Source organism: Lepidothrix coronata, unplaced genomic scaffold (genome assembly GCF_001604755.1).
Source record: "Lepidothrix coronata isolate B3197 unplaced genomic scaffold, Lepidothrix_coronata-1.0 Scaffold147, whole genome shotgun sequence".
In the NCBI taxonomy this organism is placed as follows: domain Eukaryota; kingdom Metazoa; phylum Chordata; class Aves; order Passeriformes; family Pipridae; genus Lepidothrix; species Lepidothrix coronata.
The window spans coordinates 1,349,056-1,367,137 of NW_016690327.1; the positions used below are offsets into that span (position 1 = coordinate 1,349,056).

Sequence of the window (18,082 nt, forward strand, 5' to 3'; positions counted from 1 at the left end):
GCTCGCGCTGTGAGTGCGCCCGCGCTCTGTGGCGCCTCCTGGCGGCGGGGGCGCTGCCCGCGCGCGGGAGCCGTGAGGGGCCGTGAGGGCGGTTACTGACGTTGTGGGACGGGAGGGCAGCATTTCAAATTTCACATCGTATCTATGGGTTAAACGGAGCCTATGTCCCTTTTTTTTACCTCTGTTGCCTAAAAGCGGCACTTAAAAGAAACTTCTGAGGCTCAATTCATGAGTTTCAGAAGCCAGGCATTCCTTTACCTCGACGCCCTGCACGGCCGCAGCACGACAGGTGCCCTGGGAATCATTTCACCAAAGTGCACACCGAGGTGTGTTCACTACAGTGTGACATGATTATTCACTGTCCATTCTCCACATTCCTCTTACATATTCATGACATTTCCCAACGCAGATATGCATGTCCTTATAAGGCTTCTGAGGGTCTTCATCAGGGGCCTTGGTGGTCTTCTCTATCTGAAGCCTCCCTCAGGTTCTAAGTGACCGCTTTGTAAACTTCTTTAAGACAATGCACATGGTTAAAAAGTAACTGGGTGTTGCTTTGCTGGCTGCCATGTGCTCATGGATATTAGACACACACAGCTGTAAGTGCCGGCACTGTTCCATTTATGGAATAAAAGATATCCATCTTCCATTGGTGTCTGTACAGCCACGCTCTGGGCCAACCCCATCAAGGATTTTGTGAAGGCTCGAACCTTTTAGGTAAATCCTTTCAGTTTCTCCCTTGAATTTCTCAATAGTTTATACCCCTCTGCATACAGAGAATTTAAGTTTTGCCTCTAATAAGTGATTGGTCTCACTGTGTAGTTGTATGATGGCTTCTTTTCTTAACCTTGCAGCTTTCTGCTCATTAAGGGGAAGAGCCACAGTTTTGTGAGGGACAAGGAGCAGATGAACTGATCTACCACGACAGTTCCCATGGAGCCAACGAGCCTGAGAATGAAGGAAGTGAGAAAATCAAATGTCCATGAAACCCACCACAACCACTACAATTCTGCTTTCCTGTAGCTGCTGCAGGAGCTACAGTAATTAATTTAATAATTAGTGTTTAGTAGCAAGGGACAGATGCTGGCTCTGCACAAAAACACCTCCTCAAAGCTGTGCTCTCATTGCTGCGTCAGGAATAGTTCAGAGTCAGCTGACAAGAATAAGGTGGCAAAAAGATTGGCCACAAGCCTTATTAGGTAATTTCTGCTCCCAACTTCTTACTCATACCTGGCACACAGAGGCAACGGAACAGGTAAATGTTTGCCATTAAGGAGGTTCTGAACTAACCACAGACTTTCAGCACTTAAGACATTCATGCTTTAAAAACTGGCTTATGAATCTATTTTTTATTAAACAACATACTCCTTCCCCAGCTTGTAGCAGGTGAGGTGTTTAGAAGCAAATATTCAGAACAAATCCTGTCATAACTATGGCCTGTCATTCCCAAATCCAGTCTTGCTCCTGGAAATGTGGCTGTTTTCAATATAAGGGTGGGTTAACATGTAGAAATGAGGTTCTGACCACTCTGGCAGTCAGGATGTCTCAATACGTATGGAATATTTATCAAGTTAATTGAATTTATAATACTTTAAATATAGGCTTTGCTTGTCATACTCAGCATCTTACAGGACTGAGCCTTTGTATTGCCAGTTTTCTTGAGGTAGAGATTATATCTTTGGTGGGTTTTTTAAAGTACTACTTGTGTAGCCCTACATACATGTGTTTTATACATAGATATGCTGAACAATAGCACGGAAATGTTGCCAGACACTGCAGGGTTTGTTACTGGTCTTGTAAAACCGGTGTTTCCCTCAAGTGTTCATCAGCTGCTGTCAGGGGGATTATATGAGAATCCCAGATCTATATGAGAGTCTCCGATTTCATTTCATTTTAAAATAGGTTTTTGATGTTTCAACTTGGAAAACATCAACCCTGCAGGTTATAAAAGGCAAATAAAGTGGACTCGGCATTTATTATTTATAAAATGTTTTGACTTCTGACCTCCTGGTGAGTCAGCAGAGGGTTGTTGGCTGAACAGAACCCGGGGGAGGTGCGCGAGGGAGCAGCTCCCTGAAACAGCACGAGCTGCTTAGAAAGGCCAGGAGTCCCCAGCCCCTTTATTTAAGGGCACTTGGCTGCAGATGTTGGCTTTCAGAAAAGTACAAATGTATTGTCTTTGAGCCCAATGCCTCGACGGGGCTGGGGATCCTCTGTGCTCAGGGGGAGTGACTGGCATGGGGGCCACGGGGAGGTGACTCCCAGGAGCTGTGGGGCACAGCCAGGTCCCAGGCAGGTCACCTGCAGCAGGTGGCACAGGAACACATTCAGGTGGGTTTGGGATGTCTCCAGAGAGGGAGACTCCCTGGACAGATGTTCTACCCTCCATGGAAAGAAGTTCTGCCTCGTGCTGAGGTGGAACTTGTGTTTTAGTTTATGGCCATTGCTCCTCGTCCTGTTACTGCACAAAGGAAAAGAGCTTTTCAGAGGTGCCCAGCAACAGGACGAGGAGCAGTGGCCATAAACTCAAAACACGTCCTCAACATGAGGAAGAACTGTTCAGGAGAGCCCTGAACAGCTGCCCAGGGAGGGTGCAGAGTCTCCCTCCTGGAGACATCCCAACCCCAGCTGGTTCCTGTGCCACCTGCTCCAGGTGACCCTGCCTTGGCAGGGGGGTCAGACTGGGTGACGCCCCCAGAGGTCCCTTCCGACCCCCCCAAAAATCCCGGGATTCTGTGATTCCGACCTGTCACCTGTTGCGGCCGCGGGGCCGCGCGGGCGGCGTGCGCGCTCCCGCGGGCGGCGCGTGCGCGAGCCGGCGGCGCCGGGCAGCGCGGAGAGGCCTCTTCCTCCTCCTCCTTCTCTCCCTCCTCCTCCTCCTCCTCCTCCTCCTCCTCACCCCCCGTTCCCGGGAGCGCGCCCCGGGCGCGTGCTGGCGGCGGCGGGGGCGCGCGCGGGCTCGGCGGGGGCGCCGCGCGGGGATTGTTCGCGCCGCCGCTCGGGGAAGCGGAACGCGGGGAGCGCTCCCCGCCGCGCCCCCGCTGCCTCCTCCTCACCCACCTCCTCCTCCTCGTCCGCCGCCCCCCGCCCCGCCGCCCCCGTGTCCGCGCCGGGCGCCCACCCCGCCGCCAATATTCCCGAGATCAAGCGCTACGCGGCGGCGGCGGGGCCGGCGGCGGGGCCCGGGGCGGGCGGCGGGGCCGGCGGCGAGAGCAGCGAGGCCGCCGCCACCGCCGCCATGGAGGCGCTGGGACCCGGTGAGAGCCGCGGGGGGGGCGCGGGGCCGCGGCCTGCCGGGCCGTGGCAGCGGGGGAAGGGAGGGAGAGAGGCCGCGGGCCCGCCGGGGCTCCCCGGTGACACCGGGCCCCGCTCGCAGCCGCCGCCGCGGAGGAGCCGCGGCGGGTCCGAAACTTTGCGCGGGGGGTTCGCGGTGCCCTCGCGGCCCCGGGGCTGCCGGGGGGACTCGGTTCGTCCTCGGCGGGGTGAGCGGGACAGCGAGGGGACGGGGACAGGCGGGGCTGTCACAGCGGTGCGAGCCCCGCAACCTGTGTGATGATAACTTTTACATTTGACATTGAGCCCTTGCTGAGAGTTTAAGGCGATGCTGTCTGAAAATAGGGTTGTTTATTTCTTTAAAAAACTTGGTGGGTTTTTGCATGTGGCATTTTCCTGCTCGTGCCTTATTCCAAGATTATTCTTCCATCAAATGCCTGCAGGATGTATTTCTTTCCCTCAGTGGCCTGCACACCTGACCCATCGAGTTCCCATTCAAACGATTGGTATAATCGAAGTGGTGTTAATTTTGGTGTGATAGGAAATGGTTTTTGACACAGAGGTGCAATTCCAGAAGAATCCAGAGTTTGAGGTAGCGAGGGCTGACTCAGAGCCTGCTGTATGTGTGTGATGTATCGTGGCCTCCCTGACTTACAGCTGGAGAAGCAGATCCTCTTTCAGTTTTGAAAACTGCTTCCTGTCTGAAGCAACTCGGTTGAGGTGCTTAGAATGTAATTGTCATGGGGTAGAAGAAACTGAAATACAGCAGCATATGCAACCCTAGTCAGGCTGATCAGGTAAAAATCCTGTGACGCCAGGGCAGCCTGGCTTCAAACGGGAGAACAGTTTTTAGCTGCTTCTCTGGAATCCTTTGGGAAATAACTTTAGGAAGGAGGAGAAGTAAGATTTATCTCCTTTGGTCAGAACCGAGGGCAGCGCTGCTGTGCCTGTTTGCAGAACTTGTCAATGCTGAGGGAGGAAAATAGGTAAATATAGTTGTCATTTAATCTCTCGCAGGAGGTCAGTGCCTGCACTTCCTTCAGACTAATTAGCATGGGATTAATGGATCATCTCTCGTATCCAAATAAGCACAGCAAACTTTGATTGCCCTCGATGATTCACACTTGTCAAGACAGCTGTAGTTTTTTTAAGCACCAGCTGTACCCCACAACTGGTGTGACTGTGGTGCTGTGAGCTGCTCCGGGACGGAGGGTGCAGAGCCCGGAATGTGTCCTGAGGGGTGTCTGTGCCCCTGACAGCCCCTGCCACTGTGGCTTTGGGGAGCTGACATGGCAGTGGGCTCCAGCTGCTTACATGCTCCGTGTTCCTTCTGCTTAAAAACATTCCAGGGCTGGTGTCCTCAGATTGATACTTTTTTTTGGTAATGCAGTAACCAGTGGATGGCTTGTAAATCCGGTGTGGAATCTCCTTAAATTTGGTCCTGGGTTCAATTTATGGTTGTGTTGAAGTTTATCCAAGTAGGAGTTACCTACCTCTCTACCCTCCTGGTCTCACCTCTGAGCCTTTGACTTACATGGATGCTGTCAGGTCATGATACTACACATGCCCTAATTTTTATGATTGGTTTATTACTGAGTTCTTGTAATACTTTTCCCCCTCTCCTTTGCTACTCTACAACAGAGGGAAGACACTTTGATCACACTGAGCACTGGCAGATATAGCCAAACCCATGAAAATATACCAGTGCCATTTGCTTTATGTGCAGTGTCAACTGAGGCTGTGATCGATTTAAAAAAACAGTCAGTTTAATCTTGTTAACATGGTATCTCAGATCTTAACACTTTGAGGAAGGTAACTAAAGGTTTCCCTAGTGACCAGCTTGCGTATGAGTAACATTTCCAGGCCTCTAAGAATTTCCTCCGTAGAGCTGTTCCTGAAGCTCTTTTATCCAAATAAATTATCTCCACATCTTTGAGGAGTCCGTGCCTGTTTTCTCCCTTACTTCTCCCTTTCTTCTATTTAGAAGAAAGTGTAAACCTTTCCTCACTCCTGTGTTTGTGTTGGAATTTTAAATTGGATCATTAAGATCTGAAGTTTATAACAAAAACAATGAGAAAATGTGGCTTGTGTGGCTGTTGGTTTGGTTTACAAACGGAGGTAGGGATGTATTTATCTTTACATTACATGAAAATACATAATATCTGCATGGTGCATTCTGTCTTGGGACTCTGGTGAAGTTCATAACCACAGTCATGGATAAATGCCACTAAAATTTTAAGAATGAATTATGGTACCAGCCTGCACATGGTTTAGGGAACACGTTTTTTCCCAGGAAGTTCCGAGCAGCTGGAAGGCTGAGCCTCTTGGAACACCTCTGTTTGCAACCTCAGAAAGCTGCTGGAGATTTCTTGCAGTCAGAAAGTCACCCAAAGCCCTGAGAGGTGCACGGAGCGAGCCATCCCATCTCACATGTGTTTATTGACTTCCCAGGGCCCCCAGCCAGCCTCTTCCAGCCGCCCCGCCGCCCAGGCCTGGGCACTGTTGGGAAACCCATCCGCCTCCTGGCCAACCACTTCCAGGTGCAGATCCCCAAGATTGATGTTTATCACTATGATGTTGATATCAAACCAGAGAAACGCCCCCGAAGAGTCAACAGGTAGGAGTTGCTTAATAAAGATTTATTAGTTGACATTAGGAGTATGTTCCTGAACGTAAGGAAACTGTACATCCTTGGAATTCTCCATCTGCTAAAGGCCTGTTTCTTTCTCTTCTGTGGTCAGCTTTTTGGTGAACTGTACTGTTCTCCTTATTTTTATGAAGATGTGTTGCAATTGGCCTGTAATCTGGAAGGCTTTGGGAAATGTACTGTGTTGAACTCAAGCTGGTTTTATTTTACAGTCTACAAGCGAATGTCCCTGATAATTGTTCCACAGTCTGTTACTCAAACCTGTGTAGCAGCTGTGGGGAGGGAATTCAGCTTGTAGGTTTTGGAGTCCACACATGGATGCTTTGTTGGTGGAACCAATCCATGGAGCACTCCCACCCACCCCGAGGCAGGTGCTTGGTTCTGCTCCTGTGTGTGAACAGCTCTCCAGATTCCTCTGCCTGTTTCAGCTGTAGCTCTGCTGACAATACAGATACCTGTGCAGTGTGTGACACTTGGGTGTCTCAACCTGGGGGTGACATTTAGAGCCCTGGTGTGACCTGGGGGTGCTCTAGTGCATTGTTCTTTATCAGACCGTTAAGACAATGTGAAAAAGGAATTTTAAACTGTGTAAGGCCGTGGCTGAATTTTCTGTTCCTCACCCGAACTGGATGAATCCCTTGGCAGGGAGGTGGTGGACACGATGGTGAGGCACTTCAAGATGCAGATCTTTGGGGATCGGCAGCCTGGCTACGATGGGAAGCGGAACATGTACACGGCACACCCGTTACCCATTGGCAGGGACAGGGTAAGTGTTGCTCTGAGTTTCTGTGGGAAAACTGTTACAGTGTCATTTGGAAAGTGTTCTTTTACTGACATAAACCCAAACCACACCTATTGGTGTAGCCTTGGAAATGACAGGCAGGGCCACTCAGGATCTTTAGGAATTTACTGGTCTTTTACAGATATTTGTCTTCCTCAGGTTTCTAATTCCCAGATCTTTAGCTGGAGAATGTCAGTGAGTGAGAACTAATGTTCTGCTCTTTCAGCTACAAGTATATTATACTTTTTTCACCCTAATGGAAACTTCCCTTTTCCCTGTTCTAACCCTTGCTCTGTTGCTGACTGATAAAGTCCTTGTAGATGACAATGACTCTGGTTGGGTTTGGCTGTGCTGAGGAGATGCATCCTCCTGTTCCATGGGAACAACCAGATCAGCTGCTCCAGCCCTGTGTGTTCTGGGCTGTGCTCACCAGCACCCCCCAAAACTTCACCCTATCTACTCTTCCCCCCCGGAATCTGGTTATTGCTGTGCCAAGGAGAGTGCCCAGGATGAATTCACAGTTACCCTCTAGGCTGAGGGGTTGTGAGAATCATCCCAAGGGCTGTGCCAGAACTCTGAGATTTGTGCTTCCCAGTGAATCTCCTTTTTGACCGAAAGGTTTTCTTGCCTTCCCATTTGGTTCACAAAACATCTTGCTATTAACTGGCTGACTTAAAGAAATGACTCACTGTTCTCCAGAGCTTTGATGTCACCATACTAATTACTGCTTAAAATTTACATTTAAAGATGCCCCACTGCAGTTTCTCAGATGAATAAATGATAAACTTTCAAAGTCCCGAGGAAACCAATTGTCATATTTTAAGGTCATTACACAAACTAATCATCAAAAATAGAGATCCAAAGGACAGCTAGGAGAAAACCATACCATTGCTGAGTGCTGTGTCTGTCTGCAGTCCATTACCAAAGCCTGTGCTTGATTCTGTTGTGCCCATGGCAGGTGGATATGGAGGTGACACTTCCAGGAGAAGGGAAGGACCAGACATTTAAGGTTTCCATTCAGTGGGTGTCAGTCGTCAGCCTTCAGATGCTGCTGGAAGCTCTGGCAGGGCACCTGAATGAAGTTCCTGAAGACTCTGTTCAGGCACTGGATGTAATCACACGGCACCTTCCCTCCATGAGGTGGGTACCTGTGGGGCCTTCCTGACTGGATTCATCCTCTGTCCATCCTAACATTTGTGTTAGTTATTCCTTGCTGCTGCTCTGCTGCCATCACACTTCCCTGTGGCAGAAGAGATGAGGATGCAGCTGTGTAATTCAATGCCTGCCTTGCAAATTTGCACTAGAATGGGGAAATGTGATCTGAACTCAGGCCTTGTGCCTGCTGGTCATGTTTCTAACAGGAATTTGCTGTAGCCTTTCCAGCTGCACTGTCGGAAAAGGCTTTGTAGTCTTGCCATAAGTGAGCTCTGACTGTTCTAACGCGCTGTAGAAATGTGTGTCAAACGCTACAGGTGTCAGTGTAAAAAAAGTGTATCAGAAAGAAATTATCTAAGTGTTAATTTTCTTTTTTTCTCCAGGTACACCCCTGTGGGTCGCTCCTTCTTCTCCCCCCCCGAAGGTTATTACCACCCCCTGGGAGGGGGCAGGGAGGTCTGGTTTGGTTTCCACCAGTCGGTCCGTCCTGCCATGTGGAACATGATGCTCAACATCGACGGTGTGTAGGAGATTCTGTCTCACCCACACAACAGGGTTCTTTCTGCTTCTCCGTTAATTGTCCTCTCTTTTTCTCTTAGTGTCAGCGACTGCTTTCTATCGTGCCCAGCCTATCATTGAGTTCATGTGCGAGGTCTTGGACATCCAGAACATCAGTGAACAAAGCAAACCCCTGACAGACTCCCAGCGTGTCAAGTTTACCAAAGAAATCAGAGGTAAGGCTTATCCTAAAGGTGCTGCAACAAAATTACTGAAACCTGCTCGTTATGTTGTAATGAAAATCTGCGAGGCACTTGGGAAGCTGGGCTGTTCTTTGTGCCTTCATCCTCCTCCAAGTTGGTTCCTGTGCCTGAATTTATTTTCTGTTGGCTTTTCAGGTCTAAAAGTAGAGGTTACCCACTGTGGCCAGATGAAGAGAAAATACCGAGTTTGCAACGTTACCCGGCGACCAGCCAGTCACCAGACGTATGTGTCAACCAATTCCTGGCAATTTTTAAAATCTTGAACCTATTAAATATGTTTGGTATATTGTTTATGCAGGAATAAACATGATTCTATGATGAAGCAGCCGTGTGGCTTTACAGGAATGTTTAGTCTTAGTGGAGTACAGGAATATTGTGGGGTTTGACCACTGCTTTATTTCCTTCAACCCAAGGAAAATTGAGCTGTATCCTGGCTTTTGAATGGAGTTATCAAAGGTTCTAATTTTTAAAACAGCTAAAATATGAGAAATTCAGTACATAGTCTATAAAATCTTTTCATGAAGAAGAGATCCAGTAGCTAAGGAAAATAAAGGTTTGCAACATTCCTTGTCTGGAATAGGTTTTCCGTACCATTTTTTCCTTTAAAAAATTCTTGCAAAGTCTAACCAGAACAAATGTCCTTTCTAGGTTCCCTCTGCAGCTGGAGAACGGGCAGGCCATGGAGTGCACAGTAGCTCAGTATTTTAAGCAGAAGTACAGTCTGCAGCTGAAATACCCCCACCTGCCCTGTCTCCAAGTGGGACAGGAACAGAAACACACGTACCTGCCGCTGGAGGTGAGGGTCTGACTCTGGTACTGTGGTGTATCCTCTGTTAAACGTGGTGTCACAGCACCTCTGGCTCTCCCCTGCAGGTGTGTAACATCGTGGCTGGGCAGAGGTGCATCAAGAAGCTCACGGACAATCAGACCTCGACCATGATAAAAGCAACCGCGCGGTCGGCGCCGGACCGGCAGGAGGAGATCAGCAGGCTGGTGAGTGCTCTTCCAGCTGCACAGTCCATGTTTGTCACTTCTCATGGCTCTTCCAGAGCACTGGAGCAGGTGATGATGAGCACAGTGACCAAGAGAGAAGTTAAAAAAATCTGTCTCGTTTAAAACAAATCCTTTTAAAGAGAAAGCAAAGAGGGCAGAGTCACCTGAAGCTTTAATGTAGTGACATCAAGACCTCTCCTGTCCCCAGGTGAAGAGTAACAGTATGGTTGGTGGGCCTGATCCGTACCTGAAGGAGTTTGGAATCGTTGTCCATAACGAAATGACGGAGCTGACAGGCAGAGTTCTGCCAGCCCCAATGCTGCAGTATGGAGGCAGGGTGAGTCTCCATGTCTTGTCCTGAGGTTACTGGCATTCATGAGGTGTTTGATGTATCTTCTCATGAAATTTCCTCTGTGTGAGCACTGTTGGGCTACAGTCAAAACAGAGCAGCACTTTATTTTTAATTTGCCTTTGGTTTTTACCTAGAACAAGACCGTGGCCACACCAAACCAAGGCGTATGGGACATGAGAGGGAAACAGTTCTATGCTGGCATTGAGATTAAAGTTTGGGCTGTTGCCTGTTTTGCTCCTCAAAAACAGTGCAGGGAAGACTTGCTAAAGTAAGTATTTTTCTATTCATTCAGGATTCTATTTCAAGGTTTATTTTTCTCATGTTTCTGAATTTCTGATTTTAATGCATCTAATAGTAAAAACAACATACACCACAGTTTTTCTCCTGTCCTTCAAATTACTCTAGAGAATCCTAAAGACAGAGGTTGTGTGAACCACTGACTGGCAAAAATTGTGGTTGCAATATTGCTCAGATAAGTTTGGTGGATGAATAAAAATCTACCAGAGCATCAGTACTAGTTTGGAAATCTGCCTCAGGGTGTTCAGCTGAAATGTCTGTTTGTTTCTGTAAGACTTGTAAAATTACAGAAGCTGATGAACTTCCTCAGAGAGGATTAGAGCCGTATTAGTGAGTTCCTGATGGGGATAGAATTTCTAAAAAATAATTACTGTACTGCTGTGAAATAGCAGGAGCAGCTTAGACCTGGTTGATCAAACTGATGCCAAAGTGACCCGTGGTGGAAAGGCCAGGACAAATCCATTTCTATTTCAGGAGTTTCACAGACCAGCTGCGCAAGATCTCCAAGGACGCCGGGATGCCCATCCAGGGCCAGCCCTGCTTCTGCAAGTACGCCCAGGGTGCAGACAGTGTGGAGCCCATGTTCAAACACCTGAAGCTGACTTACGTTGGCCTGCAGCTCATCGTGGTGATTCTGCCCGGGAAGACGCCCGTGTACGGTACGGGGAAGGGGCTGTAGAGTGATAATGGGTTGTACTGCAAGTGGGTGGCAGGAAGGAGGAAATGTGTTCCCTTTAAAAGAGTGTTTTGGAGCTGGTTTATCTGATTGGAGAACTTGTGTGTTACCAAAGAGCAAACTGAACCTTTCTCAGTGAAGTTTCAAGGGTCCGAATTACAGTAACATTTCAAAAAAATAAAATAAGAGCAAGCAGATGAAGCTCCTGCCTCTTGGCATAATTGGAACCACTGACTTCTTTTTCTGTCACAGCTGAAGTCAAGCGGGTTGGAGACACTCTTCTAGGCATGGCCACACAGTGTGTTCAGGTAAAGAATGTGGTCAAAACCTCACCACAAACACTGTCCAACCTGTGTCTGAAGATCAACGCGAAGCTCGGAGGGATCAACAATGTGCTGGTACCTCATCAAAGGTGAGATGCAATTAAAAGCTCTGCTTGATGTCTGGATTGTCAAACAAAACGGTGTCCTTTTGTTGTGTTTGCTGAAATGATACCTTCCAAAACAAAGCATGCTTTAGAAATGCCCACAGTCTGGAGTGGACAGAGGAGGATGCATCTCCATCCACCGTCTGCCCAGTCAGCCCTGTGCCAAGGGGAGTCAGAGCCATCCAGCAATGCATGGGAAAACAAGCTCACCAAGGCTTTTTCCCATGTCTTTTTCCTGCCCTTGAGTTCACTGTCTACCTTTTCTCTTGTCACCTCCTAAATCATCCTGTGTTTTCTTTCAAATTGAAAGAGAAGGAATGGAGAGGAGTGACTTGTGATCAGTGCTTGTAACTTGGTCTGCCTTTGATCCTGTCCTTTTCATTTTGTGTTCTCTCTCGACTGTAAGAGCTTGAGGCAGAAATCATTGTCCTTAAAGACTCTCTTTTTGATTCTGTTCACTGGTTTGGATGGTTTGGACCTTCCTTGGCTGTAATTTTTTTTTGTTTCTTGCCCTCCTTTTTCTTATTTATTATTATTAATTTTTAAGGGGACTGTGGAGACAGGTTCAGAGAGTTGGGGCTGTTCAGCCCAGAGAAGAGAAGGTTGTGTGGAGACCTCACAACCCCTTCCAGTATCTGAAGGGGCAGGCAAGGAAACTGGAGAGGTATTCTTCATCAGGAACTAGAGTGCTAGGACAAGGGGGAATGAGTTCAAACTGAAAGAGGAGAAATTTAGATTAGGTATATAGGAGAAATTCTTCCCTGTGAGGGTGGGGAGGCCCTGGCACAGGTTGCCCAGAGAAGCTGTGACTGCCCCATCCCTGGAAGTGTCCAAGGCCAGGTTGGATGGGGCTCTGAGCAACCTGGGCTAGTGGAAGGTGTCCCTGCCCATGGCAGGGGGTGGAATGGGACGATGTTTAAGGTCCCTTCCAACCCAAACCATTCTGGGATTCCATGACTCTAACTAATAAACCCTAACCTTACCCACCAGGCCCTCGGTGTTCCAGCAGCCAGTGATCTTCCTGGGAGCAGACGTGACGCACCCCCCGGCCGGGGACGGGAAGAAGCCGTCGATCGCGGCCGTGGTGGGCAGCATGGACGGGCACCCCAGCCGGTACTGCGCCACCGTGCGCGTGCAGACCTCGCGCCAGGAGACCTCCCAGGAGCTGCTCTACAGCCAGGAGGTCATCCAGGACCTCACCAACATGGTGCGGGAGCTGCTGATCCAGTTCTACAAATCCACTCGTTTCAAGCCCACAAGGATCATTTACTACAGAGGGGGAGTGTCGGAAGGACAGATGAAACAGGTATTGTCTGATTGCTTCTTCTTGCTCGTGAAAAGGGATTTGCCCTTGATTATATGTTTATGTGGATGACAAGAGATTGGCCCTCAGAAAAATATATATATATGTTGGAAAATTATTATTGAAGATAATTATTGGAAAAATTATCGTTGAGTTTTCCTGGGTAAGCACAATGTGCAGTTTTCCTGTCTGATCATGTTTCTTGCGACGTGGCATTTGTACACAGGAAAAAAATAAAATAATATTATGTATACTCAGTTCATCATTTAACGTCTACACTTGCAGGTAGCTTGGCCAGAGCTGATCGCGATCCGGAAGGCCTGCATTAGTTTGGAGGAAGATTACAGACCAGGAATAACCTACATTGTCGTGCAGAAAAGGCATCACACCAGGCTCTTCTGTGCCGACAAAACTGAAAGGGCAAGTACTGACTCCATGAGGGGGAGGTGATGGCACAGGAAAGTGGGATTATTTCGTTCAGTGGGGTGGGATCTGTCCTGCCCACTAAAGCTGGGTGGTAACAGGCTTTCTCTACCAAAATAACCCGTTCCTCCCTTTTTTATTGCTCTACATCAGATGGAACAGCTTGTTCCCAGCCCCTTTTGGAATAGGTATGCTCTGTATCCCGATATTTGTGTACCTGGAGGTGTAGCCTGGGTTTTTATAGTCCAGGATTCCTGACCATGAACTGACCTGGCCGTTCCCTGTTCTGTCTCTGGGCACATCTAAGACGTGCCTGTGGCACAAATCCACAGGCCAGCTGAGGAACCTTCTGTAGGGCAGCTCTTGATCTCAGATTTGCTTAAAAACCCAGATCTCTGGGGTGTGAGGGCAAACAAGGGTATGAAATAAATTTATCTCAGAACCCTGCGTTTTCAGATCCTGAATTACTCGTGCCAGCTCTAATGGTGCTGGCAAGGATTTTGTTTTCCTCTCATGACACACCAGCTGGATTTGGTGAAGTTTCTAAAAATGAACTTGCAGAGAACATTTTCATTCCTCCTATGTAAACAGCCTTAATATTTTTCCACCTTTTTGAGCAGTAAATTCTCCAGCAGCTTTCAGTAGAACCTACCTTAGGAGGTAGCTTTGGGTCACTTCCAAAAAACGCATGGGCTAATAATAAACTTTCCTCACTAGGTGGGTAAGAGCGGCAACGTACCAGCAGGCACTACTGTGGACAGCACCATCACACATCCTTCTGAATTTGACTTTTACCTCTGTAGCCATGCAGGAATTCAGGTAATGTCAGCTCTGCCGTGCTCAGGCTGTGGGACTAAATCCTCGTAGTTGTTCCCATGAGGAATGTCACTTCTGTTGGTAGCTTGGCAGACTCAGAGTGCAGCAGTACCCGCTTGGCACTGACTCCTCGGTGCCGGCTGGAAGGTGCAGCCCACAGGTACCACCTCTGCTGCTGCTCGTGCTGTGCAGCTGAGTGCTCACCTGTTCTCCACAGGGAACCAGCCGGCCCTCCCACTACCAGGTGCTGTGGGATGACAACTGTTTCACAGCGGATGAGCTGCAGCTCCTCACGTACCAGCTGTGCCACACCTACGTGCGCTGCACCCGCTCCGTGTCCATCCCCGCTCCCGCCTACTACGCCAGGCTGGTGGCATTCCGGGCCAGGTACCACCTCGTGGACAAGGATCATGACAGGTAAGGAATGGCCTCGTCATCCTGGCAGGCAGGCAGTGAAGCTGAGCTGTGCTGCTTGCCCCAGCTGATCACGGTGTGTGTCTGCTCGCAGCGCCGAGGGCAGCCACGTGTCGGGGCAGAGCAACGGCCGCGATCCGCAGGCGCTGGCCAAGGCCGTGCAGATCCACCACGACACCCAGCACACCATGTATTTCGCTTGAGAGCACCTGGGAGGATGAGGCAAGACAACAACCCACGCAGTCCCCAAGTGTTTGGAAGCCTCCCCCTCTCGCCAGGGCCGGGGGGGTTCGGACTGCCCACTACCAGCAGCTCCGGACAGTCGCACTGAATCTGTTCTTCACTGCAACGTCTGATGCACCAACACAATTGAGCCATTTGTTTCATTGTTTTCTGTACTAGAAATCCATAGACTTGTCTTTTCTGATGCATTGGACTGAATTTTTACCTCAAAGCGCAAAGGCCGATCATCCTGAAGTTTTTCAAGGACTTGGCACGAAAGGTTTCTATCGAATCTTTTGCTAGCTGTGGTTTTTAAGTTCTCCTCATCCCATGAGCTGACGGTGACTGCTGCCCTGTCTCCGTGCCCTGCTTCGTGAGTATGATGTGATGGCAAAATGTTTTATCCAGCTCGCTGTGATCCTTCTGTCGTGTGGGGCCATAGATTTTTTAATGGAGATTTTAGACTTCACTACTGTAAATGCCTTTTAACAAACATAACTTTCACAGGTATTGCAGTTTTTTGTCAGTTTTACTAATTATCTTTTTAATCTCTGCAGACTTGGGCTGCAAAGCAATTGCACTATACTGCGAGTTAATAGGTGGTTCTTGTTCTGTGAATGTGTAATATAACCAATAGTGATGCCTGTCAGTAGATTTTAATGATAATGGTTATAAATAATACTGCCATGGTATCGTAACAAGTACTGAACCATCATTTCCCCCCTCTAAAAATGATAAAACAAAAAAAAAAATTTAGCTTTTAGGTATTTTGCAAACTTTTACAAAAGTGCCCACTTTATGCTGCTGTGTGGTTTGATAAATCTAAGTGATTTTAAAACTTTTTTCTCATAGAAGGTTTAACTTTGGCAATAAATCTTTGTTTTTTAAGCCCCCCCAACAGTGTAATTTTCTAGCTGAGGATTGTGCATGAGTTTGACCAACATTCTCGTGTCGTTTTCTGAACACACAATTTGGCAGTTTCTGAAACTAATTAGAAAAGACGCATTTCCATGCTTTTTTTAAGAATTATTTTTAACTGTTTTATATTCACTGTTGGTGTCCTGTCTACAACATTTTTTATAAGCTTGGAAACTGGGTGTTCCATGTAGGAAAGGCCAATGTGTACAGTCGAAATGTATTGTGTGACAGGCAACCTGAGGACTTGTACCAGCATTTTGAACTGTTTTTTTCCTGGGAATTTGGGTTGCCCACACAACTGCATTCATAGCATGTTGAACCCATGTAAGTCTCAAATACTGATTCTATCCCAGCCTAGAAATTAGGGGTTTTAATCTGCTTGGCTTTTTTCAGCTGCAACCTGTAATCCAGACCAGGGGCCTGGTTTCCCTGGGTATTCCTGGAATCCATGAACATGGTAATTTAAGACTAGACTCCTCTTAGTGTAAACCTGAGTTAGTATTAGTGTAAACCCAACTTAGTGCAGATTAAAGCTTATTCCTAACCTGAGGAGGAGTTTGAGAAGCCCAAGGATTGCACTGTGGTCTCTGATACTCTTGCGGGGTTTGCTGCTAAGTTGTCTGCTGTCCCAAAGCTTAGGAACCAGCCCCCCCAAATTTCAGCAATAGGAAATGCTGTTTCCTTCAGTCTTTAAGCTTGTAAATAAATGAAAGTTTACATTTCTAAATGCTGTTGTTTTCAGTTGTACCAGAGTACACTGAACTTATTCAAGCAGTTTTGTAACCTCCTTGCCAGTAGTACGTCTCATAAATTAAGTTTAACCTCTTTTCATTTCTGTTGAAAATGGGACTGATGTGACCCCTGTCCCTGGCAGGGACAGGTTTAGACTGAAAAAAATCAGAAAGATTCATTTTAGTTATTTAATTTTTTTTTAAAGAATACCTCACTTGTGTAATAAAATCAGGACATGTGGGTGGGAGACTGACCGCTGCTTTTCTCAGTACTCATTCAGGGAGAAGACAAAAAAACCCCTTTTTAGAGTGAACTCTGACTGACCCAACACACACAGAGAACTTTGGCACCTTGAAAAGCACCTGAGCACCTGTTGGAGGTGGTAGGATCCAAGATCCCTGTTTTGAGCTTGTGCACTAGGAATGGAGCTGGTTTAATAAGGGTGCATAAAAAATGAGTTAATTTTATCACCAATTAGTTGTCCAGTGCCAAGCACTCCTGGTTGAGACTGAGGGAAGGGAGAGCCTCTCCTTGGTTTGCCTGTGACTGGATATTTGACCTCAGACCAGGTGGAGCCCTGGGCCAGCACCTGAGCAGGGCTGGTGTGAGCCCACCCCGGGCACAGGGCTGGAGTTTGAGGGCGAAAGCACTGAAGTTCAGGATCCAAGTCGCAGCAGTGCTGCCCTAGGCAGGTCTGAGCCCAAGTCTGGAGGACTTGAGGACCTGGGTGAGCCCCGTGGGCCTGAGTGACTCGTTCTGCATGTGTCAATCAATGGGAAGATGTGCATTCTGTAGCTGTAGTTTTAGGGTGTTTTGTTTTTTGGTTTTGTTTGGTTTTGGTTTTTGTTTTTTTTTTTTTTTTATAAATAAAGCCTGTTGGCCACTGTTTAGCTCTGTGGTGTGAAAGATTTTAAATGTAGCAAAGTTCAAAGAGTTGGGGGAGGGAGTGGTTGACATATTAAAAAAATATAAAAAAATATATATAAAAAAAGGGGGGGAGGGGGCAGAAATCCTGTTTTCCACCCAGTTCTGCTTGCTTTGTCCCTGCTGAGTTCTGAACGAGCTCTGGCAATCCCTGGCTAGCCCATCTCCACCTCTGTGAGCTACCCAGGGTGGTGCTGGAGCTGCATCCGAAGGGAGCAGAGGTGGATGGACGGGCAGGGGTGCCCCGTGCCCACCCTCAGCTCGGCCCTTCGGACGGGGGAGTGCCCTCGTTCAGAGCCAGCGTCCGACAGCCCCGACCCCGACCCCTTTGTGGATGTGCTGTAGGAGTTTTCTTGCTCAATAGCGAGGGAGTGACTCTGCTTTCATTTTCAGAAGGCAGGGCCAGAGGGCGTTGGATCCATCCCGATCCTGATCCACTGCAAGTTCCTTTCCCTTTGCACTGGAGGAAAGATCTTGCACTAAATATCACAGATTTTCTTAGACCTTGCTATTGACATTTTCATATTTCTATGTCTAGAGGCTGCAACTTCAATGTAAAATGTTTGCATTTGTTCAGTTTGACTTCTGATGTAATTTTTTGGTTTCTATATTGTTAGACTTGTAATGTTTCAAATGGTATTTTATTAACTTTGGACTGGATGTATGTCTCTAGCAATACGAGGTACTTTCTAAACTGTCCTGGGGGTCACAGCCCCATGCTGGTCGTGTACAATTGCAATGTATTTTTTTTTTTAGCCTGCAGGGATATTTTGTGTTCATGTGTCCAAAAATATTAATAATAATAAAAAAAAACCTTGGCATTCTTGTGCCAAATGTTCTGTTTTTCCTTGTTGCTGTCCAATAAATGCAATGTACAGAGTGAGCAACCCATACCGTTGCCTGTAAACAAATGTCTTAAATTATTTAACTTTTAATTAAAACTTGTACACAACGTGTCACCTGTGGAA

The 18,082-nt window shown here is 47.6% G+C and overlaps 1 protein-coding gene across 2 annotated transcripts; it reads left to right on the forward strand.

Moving 5' to 3' along the window:
• Positions 1-38: 38 nt before the first annotated feature.
• Positions 39-18,082, forward strand: AGO4 (argonaute 4, RISC catalytic component). Of its 2 annotated transcripts, XM_017828279.1 has the most exons (19): positions 39-326; positions 855-1,255; positions 5,725-5,890; positions 6,566-6,686; positions 7,660-7,841; positions 8,240-8,376; positions 8,456-8,590; positions 8,753-8,840; positions 9,266-9,413; positions 9,491-9,610; positions 9,819-9,947; positions 10,097-10,230; positions 10,734-10,918; positions 11,188-11,347; positions 12,353-12,668; positions 12,951-13,085; positions 13,806-13,907; positions 14,122-14,321; positions 14,413-18,082. In XM_017828279.1, exons 4-19 carry the CDS (start codon positions 6,582-6,584, stop codon positions 14,519-14,521), a joined length of 2,385 nt encoding a protein of 794 aa, XP_017683768.1. In that variant the 5' UTR covers positions 39-326; positions 855-1,255; positions 5,725-5,890; positions 6,566-6,581; the 3' UTR covers positions 14,522-18,082. The 2 variants fall into 2 exon arrangements, with proteins under 2 accessions (XP_017683768.1, XP_017683767.1); XM_017828278.1 differs by lacking the exons at positions 39-326; positions 855-1,255 and adding an exon at positions 3,239-3,257.